The sequence below is a fragment of the Tupaia chinensis genome, unplaced genomic scaffold (genome assembly GCF_000334495.1).
Source record: "Tupaia chinensis unplaced genomic scaffold, TupChi_1.0 Scaffold000674_1, whole genome shotgun sequence".
NCBI classification, from domain to species: Eukaryota; Metazoa; Chordata; class Mammalia; order Scandentia; family Tupaiidae; genus Tupaia; species Tupaia belangeri.
The window spans coordinates 729,653-740,906 of record NW_006160197.1 but is presented as its reverse complement, the minus strand read 5'-3'; the positions used below and the strand labels follow the sequence as shown (position 1 = coordinate 740,906).

Genomic DNA, 11,254 nt, shown 5'->3' with positions numbered 1-11,254 from the left:
ATGAGATCTGTTGAACAATTTCCTTGACTTTACCACTGACAGATGGTTTCTCATCAATGAGATTCTGAGCAGTGGGAGAAACCAGATATAGCAGCATGGTAATAGAAACATGCACTGATAGCATCCAAACTATCTATAATGGTACAGAATACACTACATTACCTGTATAAAGCTTGCACTCTACATTTCTTGTGGTACATATTTGATGCAATAAATACTGTGCTTAGGTCATTATTTGTTTGCTCAAACGTGCACCACAGGGTAAAATGACTATTTACATAATAAATAGCATTTCATTAACATATACAGTGTCAACCTTGCTGAGAGCTGAAGATGGCTAAACAAAGTGCAGGCTTAAGCAGAAATTTATAAAGGATTCTTTTGGTCAAGTCAGTCTTCTGGGTGTGGAAGGTAGAGGGTAGTATTCATTATTTAGTTTTTTTTTTTAATATATAAATAAAAACATAACATTTATGACTCCAGACATTTGAATGAAGTTTGCAACTGCTAAGATTTAATGGTCTACCTCAAAACAATCTGCATGGTCTAGGGACTGGATTTGACAAAACAAGATCAGCAAAGCATTCCAATTATCACCTAATTACCCCTCCCAGAAACAGATGGAATTTAAGAACTCATTGTTTTCCTTGTGACTTTTTCTCATGCATGATCTCTAAGTGCAGCATGCCCTCATGCAAACCACGTCTTTGTGCAGATGGGAGGGCCATGTGGTTGCCATAACCCCTAGGTGGCATACAAGAGGTTCTTTAGTCTATTTCCCAACAGAAACCCCATTTACAAAAATATCACATATAATAAACAACATATGGATAAAAAAAAGATGAATCCACTAACAGATCTGTAAAAATGTGACAAATGTGGCAGTTGAAATGCAAACAGTGGATACAATTACTACACTAAAGTGTTTCATGTTGAAGATCCCCAAAATTATAGGTTTGCACCCCTTTAAACTGGTCCCTACAGTCTGAATAGCCACTTTGTCTCTTGTCTTCAGCAGTGTCAGCTGGTAGTGAGAACAGTAACCTCCTGTCAAGGTTGTCTCCTCTTTACACAGAGTCACAGTTTGCCGACAAGGGGTCACTGTCTTATTGTAGGCACTGACCTTAAGTAGATTTGTTTAAAAACAGTCAGTTTGGCATTGACCTCCTAAAGGAGTCCTGTTGACAAAAATACATCACCTTCACAGGCTGTAAACAATTTGTCACCCAATGATATTATTTGTTTTATTTATTTCCCTTTGGCTTTTTCATCTTTGCCTTCTTGCTCATGTTTTTCTACAATTGGCTTTGTCACCCGGTCATAGGAGGGTGGACAAACTGCAGTGGACATGGTAATATCAGTTTTTTCCGTGATAGAGTTCTCATTTATTCTGTCAATTATCATATCTTCCTTTACAAGAAGATTAGCCCCAACTTTGATTTTGTTTTTATTATACGTAAATGAAGCCTGTTTTACAGTTCGCTTTAAAAGATGGCGCCTGTAAGCACGCTGAATAATAACAGCAGATACTTCCTCTTGCTTTCGTTTTAAAGTAGTAGTGATTGGCTGATAGGAGACCTTGGAAGGGTTCGAAGCCATAAATCGCTCTTCCATCTGTATTCGGAGAGCATCCATCTCTCCACTCTCTCCAAGAACCCGCTTTGTAAAAGCAAATAAGATGTCAAGACAATGGATTCGGTCACCACTGACCATGGGCAAATCCATGGCAATGAGCTGCAGTTTGTTAGGTTGTGGCAAATTGAGAGGAGGTTCAAGGGCAGCTGCAAACTGAGATAGTTTTTCAAATTCCATGAACTGAGTTGCATCTGGATCGAACTTCTCCCAAACCTCATAGAACATCTCAAAGTCATCCTCACTCAGGGGCTCTGCACTTTCCTCAGTAGCAACACTGAAGTTCTCCAAGATGACCGCAATGTACATGTTCACCACCACCAGAAAGGATATGATGATGTAACTGACAAAAAAGAAAATCCCGACAGATGGGTTTCCACAGTCTCCCTTAACTGAGCTTCCTGGGTGAATTGTGTCAGGGTCACAGTCAGGTGGGGCGCTATTAAGAATAGGGGCTAGCAATCCATCCCAGCCAGCAGAGGTGGTGATTTGGAACAGGCAGATCATGCTATTGCCAAAGGTCTCGAAGTTGAACATGTCGTCAATTCCAGCTTCCTTTTTAACGTAGGCAAAGTTGGACATTCCAAAGATGGCGTAGATGAACATGACCAGGAAGAGCAGGAGACCAATGTTAAACAGCGCAGGAAGGGACATCATCAGAGCAAAGAGCAGCGTGCGGATCCCCTTCGCTCCTTTGATCAGACGCAGGATGCGGCCAATCCTAGCAAGACGGATCACTCGAAACAGGGTAGGGGACACGAAGTACTTTTCTATCAGCTCAGCCAGAAACATACCTATGAAGAAATACAGAACACAGCTAAACAGTGAGTATCTTGTGCTTATGTGAATGCTTTATCTTTCCAAGGTCTATGAAAACAATACATTGGCTACGAATATAAACCTTTTATGAAATATCTGTACCCACTTCCTAATTTTAACAATTAACTATTACAAGTTTTATTCAATGATTCTATAATGTTGTAAAGCACTATGGGTTTTTACGAAATCTAAATTAATTTCAGATAGCATTTTAATTTAAATTGATATATACCCAATTACTATAGTTATTCTTACACATGAAATGTGATAATTACAAAGATTATTTCTGAGTATCCGAATATATTACTTTCTAGTTATAAATTTTAACATTCTTTAGTTAGAGCAAAATAGGCAATATTTAGCATAAAATCAAAGCGACAGTTTTAAATTTGGAGTTCTGTGCTTCCCCATCTCCTTTTTTTCTCCTCTTAGATCTCAACTTTTCTTTTGGGACCTGTGTTAGATATCATCACTCTTATCTCTGAAAGGCTATGTTAACTCCTTCGAGCAAAATTGGTCATATTCTCTTCAGTGTTTCTGATAGTACTAATATTGTATTATAATAATTAAAAAAAAAAAGAAAACCTGTCTCCTTCCCTAGTCTGTGACTTTGTTCAGGAAAAGGAGAGTATCTGATGATATTTGTTTCTGGTCCTCTTCACCCTAGTACTTATAGCATAGCTCTTTTATTGACTTTGTCAATAAACACAGGTTTCATATATTTATTTATATTTATTGGCATTGACCGCATTAGTATTTCCAGGTCTAATCTCCATGTTAAGCATCTGGCAGGCCTTGCAAGAACTGTTTCCGTACAACTGCACTTCTTCTGTAATTAAACCCCTCTTACCTACAATGGAGAGAATCACAACCACAAAATCAAAGATGTTCCAGCCTATAGTGAAATAGTAGTATCTGAGGGAGATAAGCTTCAGCACAAATTCTCCAGTGAACAGGATAATGAATACAAGGTTGATTCTGGACAAAATTAGGGTCATGTATTTACTCTGGTCATCAGTTTCCACCATCATGGTGACCATGTTGAGGCAGATGAGGATCATAATGCTGATGTCAAAGACTTGTCTGGTTACAAAGTCAAAAACCATTCCTTGAAATTTGTTCTAGAAAAAGGAGAATGAAGATTATTATGTGTCTTTAGTCCATTTTTTTTATTGCTATCAGAAATACTTGAGACTGGGTGATTTGTAAAGAAATAGGAGTTTATTAGTTCACAATTCTAGTGACGGGAAAGTCTGAAACTGATATTAGACTGTCCTACAACATGGCTGATGGAAACATGGCAGATGTCAGGTGAGTACACACAGAGTAAGCTGTGGGCAGCTCTGTCTTCTGTAATAATCAGCTCTCACAAGAACTCAACCTTTCTTGTGAGAGCTAAAACTCACTGGGTCTCATGAGACATCATTAATTTATTGAGGAGATTGTTGCCTCTATGATGCAATCACTATAAACCAATTGCCACCCACTAGGTATCACCGCCTCCCAACATTAAATTCCAAAACATGAATCTTTAGGGAACGAACTATGACCCAAACTACACACGCACACACACACCACACACACACACACACACACATATATTTGTGTGTGTATATATATATAATAATTTTCTAATACAATTGCATGTAAAGCCCTTCCACATATGGCCATTGAAATGTATATCCTCTCCCCGTTACTCCAAACAATTTTGTATGCTCAATTTTTCATGTTAAAAAAATTTAAGTAATATAACAAGAACAAAGTGTCTTTGGTTTATTTAGGTCTCATAGGAAGATAAAGCTTAGTAAGACATAAAATTGGTGACAATTGGCTGATAAATTGCGTAATTTTTCCCTATCATTTATTTTAGGAACTATGGTTGTTTTAATAAAAACTAACAACTGGCAATGAACCTTTACAAGCTAGGTTGATATGGATAGGCTTTAGATAGATGAACACCCTGATTCATTTATCAATATTTAAAAACTTTGGTTTTATAACTCGTTTCTTCCCTTCAAAATACATCAGTCATTTTCCCATGCAAGTTTACCTCTTCTAACTCTCTGTATCTATGTGTTTGTTAAGTTATCTTTCTCTTCACCTGTCCTCTTTTACTTATGCTTCAACAAAAATTGTGACTTTCCAAAATAAAATATTTTCCCTTGTGTTACCAGCAAGCATTTCAGGAACCATTTACTTGAAAGATTGTTTTTTAAAAAACAAATGAACAAATAATCAAACAAAAATCAAAACCAAATAAACCAACCAGAGGGCTCATGCCGAGAGAGAGAGAGAGAGAGAGAGAGCGAGCGAGTATTCCCCAGTGGGGCCTGATCACTTCACAATACTTTTTCCTCCAATTCTCCATCCTAGGATCCTATGCATGCATATGTGCCTCGCATGTTTTTCAAGGCTGGCACTTGAACTGTGGTTGTCCACATGGAATTCAGCTTCCTCAGCTCAGCACTTAACCACTATGCCATGGAACCAGCCCAGATTCCTTCATTAATATGGCTATTAAATATAATTTTATTAGGGAAATAAATGATGTAACAATTTAAAATAAAACATTTCACAGCTTGATAAAAACCAAAAGTTATGAACTGACCATATTTTCCTATTTAAATGACCTTTGGGAAAGGGAAGTCATTTTGTGTACAACTAGCTCTGCTCCTCCACCACACACACCATGGAAACCACTATTTTTTAAAATATCATAAAATGCTGTTACTTATAGAATTCGTGAAACCTTGGCAAGTTCCCACTTTGGCAAAGACAAGTTTTATGACCTGCTCTATAAATCTGTCTTCTTATTCCTTACCAGTCTCAGAGGACAGATAAATTAGATAGCTCCGTGAACATAACTCGTCATTATTGTGCCATTACATTAGTATGAAACTTTATAAAGCATGCATTCTGAATAATCATTTTTTTCTTTTTATACATTTGGTGAAAAGTGAGTAATTTTGATGACACTTTTATCCTTTCTAAACAAGCTAGGAAATTTTCTAGTCTTAAGAATGGAGAAAGGGCTGGCCCATGGCCTAGTAATTAAAAAGCTGGATCCCTGGGACCAGCAGGTGGCGTAATGGTTACGTTGTTGTACTTCCACATAGTCAACCATGGTTTGAGTCCCAGACCTGGCAGCTTAAAACTCATGCTGGGTGTACATGCATGCATGCCCCAAATCACTAGAAGACAATGGAGGAGAAAGGACTGTGGTGTGGCCATCCCCCTGAGGGGTGATTTATCACTTTCTGTCTCTCTGTCTCTCCGATGAGCACATGTGCCCTATAACAAAATTCTCTCTCTAAAAAAATCCAGGAAGCTGGAACCCACATGACTAACCACAGTTTGACTCCTAGCCCCAATGACTTAAAAAAAAAAAAACATGCTGGTGGACCAGCAGATGACAGTGGTTAAGATGCTAGACCCCCACATGCTGACTGTGGTTCGAGTCCCAGACCTGGCAGCTTGAAAATTCTGCTGGGATTTCGACATGAGCATTTGTCTCTCTCTGACTAGCACATGTGCCCTCTGGCAAAATCTCTAGAGGAGAATAGAGGAGAAGAGACTGTAGTGTGGCCATTCCAGGGAGTGATTTCCCACTTTTTCTCTCCCTCTCTCTATTGAGTGTATATGCACCATATGGCAAAACAAAAAGAAAAAAGAAAAAGAAAAACAAACGAACAAAAACCTTAAAAAAAAAAAAAGAAAAAAACTTGCTGAGTGCATGTGTGTGCATGCTCCAGATCCCAAAAGGATGAAGAAATGGAGGAGAAGGGATTTCAGCATGAGCGTGTATCTCTGTCTGACTAGCACATGTGCCCTCTGGCAAAATAATGGTGAAAACAGAGTACACAGAGAGAAGCCATGAAATGGGGATGGAAAGGCTGAAAACCTCCATCTACTTCAGAGGACAAGAGTGAGCTGTAGAGTAAGATTAAAAAAAAAAAAATGAAAAAGGTAGGGATAAGGTATATTGATGATACCAGGAGGGTAAACCTTGCTTTGAAAAGAGTTACTAGGAACCTGAGTTGGAAGTTTTCAATTTACAAACCATGAAGAAGATAACTTTCTTTTAAAGAATGTGATGATCCGTATTGAGCAGCAGTTATTAATTGTGCCCTATAATATGAGCTTTATGGCTTTCTATATGTGCACATAGAGAATGTGTTCTGATTCAGCGCATTGTCCAGTCTGAAATATGGCTTTAGAATGTTAAACTGAGTAATTCTTACTGCTGGCCGAGGTATAGGTTTCTGAGGTTTCTTGGATCCAAGTTTCTTCATTGCATTGTAATATTTTTTCTGTTCCTCTGTCATAAAGATATCTTGACCTCCAAAGTAAAGACATAGCAGAAACTGGTTACAATCTCAACACATGTTACCATAGATAGCACTTTTACAAAAATATTTACATTTTTCATTTAACTTTTTCTCCATTTTTAAATAGTTATTATCCTGCTTAATATATATTTATTCTGCTTTTACCATTTATATGAAATTTTGAATGTTATGTAAAAATCTACAGCACATAAAAGTCTGATTTGGACAGGATCCCAATTTGATTATACTATGTGTAGAAGGTGGCTCAAGGGTATCAAATACATTTTTGTTGAACAGAATGTATTTTCTTAGTTTATTTCACTGTTGACAGTTTTACATCTTTATTCAACAATTTTTTGAGCGTTTCCTGTGTACCAGACAGTGTGTTTGGTATCAGAATTATATAGATATATATGATAAAATGTCTTATTTCTGAGTGGGGCAAGAAACTGAAAACATATGTAGAAAGTATATGGTAACATTGATCCCAACATACAAAAAAGAATAGCAAAGGCAATAATAAATTCAGAGATTCAGAGACAGGAGATAGGAAGATACCCTTAATCTAGACCTTAAATGATGATTAAGAGTTTGCCAGGCAAAGCATTTCAGGAAGAAAAATAGTGCATGTAAAGTCATGGAAATGGAAGATGTGACTTGTTCAGAAAAGAGCAGAAAATTCATCTATGAATGCAGCAAATGATGGTGGTGATAATGGTTGTGTAAATGCCGACAATGGAGAATGGAAGTACATGAGAGAATGAGGCGTGGGAGAAGCTGAAGCAGAAAAGTTGGGTGGCAATAATTTCTGAAAAGTTCCGTAAGCCAGGTTACAAGACTGAAGACCCATCGGATGTTCTGAAGCAGTGGTCACATTTATGGGTCAGAAAGACACTACAATGGCTTTGCAGGGCATGAACCTGAGAAGGAGCGGTGACTGGAAGCAGGAATCCCTTAGAGTTGAATTGATCATGTAGTAAATGAAAAGTAAAAAAAAAAAAAACAAAAAAACCGTGATCTAAGTCTTCCATGACTACAAATGTCCTGATTATTTGGTTGTATACAGACAGAACCACAGAATAGAGAAAGATGACAGCTAAAGAATACTTATCTTCTTTTTCTGCTGGTTGAAGTTATCTATGATGACACCAATGAATAGATTCAGAGTGAAGAATGATCCAAAGATGATAAAGATGACAAAGTATAAATACATATACAGATTTTCTTCATATACAGGTTGAAGTTTAACCTAGATAATATTGAAAATAGAAATAATATTTAAAAATAGTAAAAAATGATTACTTAAACCAAATTAATAATATAGTAAATGCTATTACTTAATGTACAGTTGCTTTTGTCTAGCCCTAAGATATTTTATAAAAACAACTCTTTTTTTCAAACTAACATTATCATAATGATGAAAGTTCACAAATTTTATGATTTTCTTTAGTACATCTTCCCATTATGTACCCTACCTATAACATATTCTTCAGTGCAAATAACAGAGATAAAAGGAATGTTTCGGGTCTATTGTTAGTCTTACTATTATAACTTTGTTGCAATAGTCGTAATTCAGCACTTGTTGGCTCCTGGAAATATGGTTTTAATAGCAAGGCATTGACTTCCAAAGGAACATTCAGCATAGACAAGTATGTTTTGAGGAATTATTTTTATTTCTATTTTCAAAACTGAGTTTCCTTGAGACTTGGTCGCTTTTTCATATCATGATATTCTTGGAAGCTGCTTCACAGATTCTGGTTTATCATAGTCTCCAGGGATAGGGAGATACAAGTTACTCCCTCACTAAGCAACTTTCCCATTCTGAATAGTCTCCTTTATGAGACCAATATGATGTCTCATGATCCGTGAAGTCACATATCCTTTAATATTAGGTGTATATTATATATCAGACATATTTTAACCAAAAACATCATTTATAGTGAAGCATACTGGCTTAAAAAGATCATTCCTACATATAACAGTGTTTTCATTTTACCTAATATAAACTTCAGGGTTCACCATGGGAAATCAAGTAACTAGAAATAGTTTTTGAATGATACTTACATCTCGTGAATCAACAGCTGCATACATAATATCCATCCAGCCTTTAAATGTGGCCTATAAACAACATAGAAACTTTATTAAAAATAAGGCATTTACCAAATGAGAATTTGACAGTATTATTATAAATAACTTTTTCTATTATAAAAATTTCTATGAAAAGTTTAAAATGAATTGAATGAAGAAATAAAATTGAAATAGAAAATATCTGTATTTAAACTCTAAAACTTATTTTCTTTGTTTCTCTTGAAAGATATTCAAGCTTTTCTACACTAAAATTTAACTTGATATTTGATTAATAAAAATTCCATTGCAGTTTCAAGTTCTTTTTATAGCAATAGGTAACCTCTATCATCAAACCTATTGCTTTTTGAACACAACTCAACAGGTTTAATTAATTAAATATTGATTAGCTTATACACTGTCAATTGAGTAAAAAAATAAATTAAAACATTACACTTCTTAAGATCTACCCATAAGGTTTATATTTTGATACATAGTAGAATAGTACTTCTTAGACATTGGTACAATAATTTATCTGGCTTATAATTCATATATTTAACCAGTCATTTCAGTAAATATATTCTTATTTTAATGTATAAAATAGCTGCTTTAGCAATGATTGCTACAGAAAACTAAAAATGATTATAATGTTCAATAATATAACAAGATAAAATGGAAACCAAAATATAAAAAATCACATTTAAGCATACTTAAAGGTAACTACTGAGGAAAATATATTATAAAATAACTGCAACTTCTTCTTAGTCAAACCAAACAAATGGTAAATGTTATAGGTGTTATCATCAGCCACTTTGTTAATATTAATTATTCAAACAAAGAACATCAGAAAATTAATATTACTTGAAACATTTTGAATATGTTTTCAAAGGTCATATGATAGCCACTTACCACTTGAAGCAAAGCAAGATAGCCAGCACCAACATTATCAAAGTTTACTTTCACATTTTTCCAACGAGCTTGCTTGCCAAGAGCCTGACAATCGCTCAGATTGTTGACATCACTAACTTCAAACATGTTACCAGTTGTCATGTTAACACAATGGTAGAATTTTCCAGCAAACAAATTCACACCCATAATGCTAAAGATCAACCAGAAGATGAGACAAACCAACAGCACATTCATGATAGAGGGAATTGCTCCAACAAGAGCATTCACAACCACCTAGAAAAGGAAATGAAGATAAGGCAGCTTAGGGATTGTTAAAATGGAAACCATTCTTTCCATTACTAATTTAGTACTAGAATATGTTTGGAAAGAGTTAAATGAAAATCTAAGAGACAAGTTGTTTCTTCTAATATTTTCTGGTACATATTTAATAAGGGAAAACAGAGTGACACAACTAAAGGGTTAAAGGATTTAAGAAAAGCAAAATTTGCCAAAGTCTGAAAAGAAATAAACAAAAACCTGATATAGTAAGATGGAGTCAGAAAATGTTTGCATGCTGGGGAAAAAAGAAAAAAAAAAGATGCATTAAGTACCAACAGAAGAAATAATCATTATTAAGCAATACACCTTTAAGAGTGATAATGAATGAATGGTGATTTGAAAGAGTAAACAAACTCTTTACAAATAAAGTATTAAAATGATTACATCTGTATCTTTAGATCGAAAGAATTGACAGGATGAAAAATTTACCAGGTTAATTTTTTTTCTATTGGTAAATCCTAATTAAAAAGCCTATTAAACAAAGAGAAGAGGAAAATTTTATTTCTGAACATAGAAGTTTTGAATGTGTCCCCATTACTATTACTCTGCAGTCTTTTAAATGTTCACTTTGGGCCATCTGTTACTTCATCAACCCAGGCTGATTTATATTGTGAAAGGGCCAGTCAGTCACAATTCCTCTCAGCAAATTCAGACAAGATTAAGAAGTATTTTGAAATCTCTAGGGAGGTCCATAATAACTTTTCTTATTTAATCTAATCTAGTTCATATTTGACTACGCTTTTAAGCATTTATATTAAAGGAAACTATTGCTTTTTGAAAATAATTATTTTATGTAATTTTATTCATCATCATCATTATTATTATTATTATTATTATTATTTTTAGATTTGACCAGAGAGAGACAAGAGGGAAAGTGAGAAAGCAAGTCGTCAGGTCTAGGATTTGAACTGTGGTTGGCGATGGGGGAATCCAGTGCCCCAACCAGCACACTGCTTGCCGGCTCCCCTACTGCTCTTTTTAAAAAGAATGTTTTAAACATTATTTCTGAAATCAATTCTAAGGAATTTTAAGTTGACACCAAAATCTGAAATAAAAAATTGTAACAATTTTCTTTTTTAGAGATTTTTAATTTTTAATTTTTATTTTTGGGAGATATAAGGCATATGCATTTGCCAGAGAGACAGAAAGAGACAGAGAACCAGAAAGTGAGAAATCATCCCCCA

At 35.1% G+C, this 11,254-nt stretch overlaps 1 protein-coding gene across 3 annotated transcripts in view; it reads right to left on the bottom strand.

The window, feature by feature from the left end:
* Nucleotides 1-432: 432 nt before the first annotated feature.
* The window catches only part of LOC102467834 (sodium channel protein type 3 subunit alpha), a 130,849-nt gene continuing 120,027 nt past the window's right edge, over nucleotides 433-11,254 (bottom strand). For 2 of the 3 annotated variants that reach the window (XM_027776490.1, XM_027776491.1), the window contains exons 19-24: nucleotides 9,753-10,025; nucleotides 8,844-8,897; nucleotides 7,891-8,028; nucleotides 6,693-6,797; nucleotides 3,302-3,572; nucleotides 434-2,426 (exon numbers count right to left, since the gene is read on the bottom strand). In XM_027776490.1, coding sequence (XP_027632291.1) covers nucleotides 1,249-2,426; nucleotides 3,302-3,572; nucleotides 6,693-6,797; nucleotides 7,891-8,028; nucleotides 8,844-8,897; nucleotides 9,753-10,025 — 2,019 coding nt within the window. In that variant the 3' untranslated portion in view covers nucleotides 434-1,248. Of the gene's footprint in view, nucleotides 2,427-3,301; nucleotides 3,573-6,692; nucleotides 6,798-7,890; nucleotides 8,029-8,843; nucleotides 8,898-9,752; nucleotides 10,026-11,254 lie in introns of all 3 variants that reach the window. The other variant, XM_006160252.3, reaches the window with a different exon arrangement.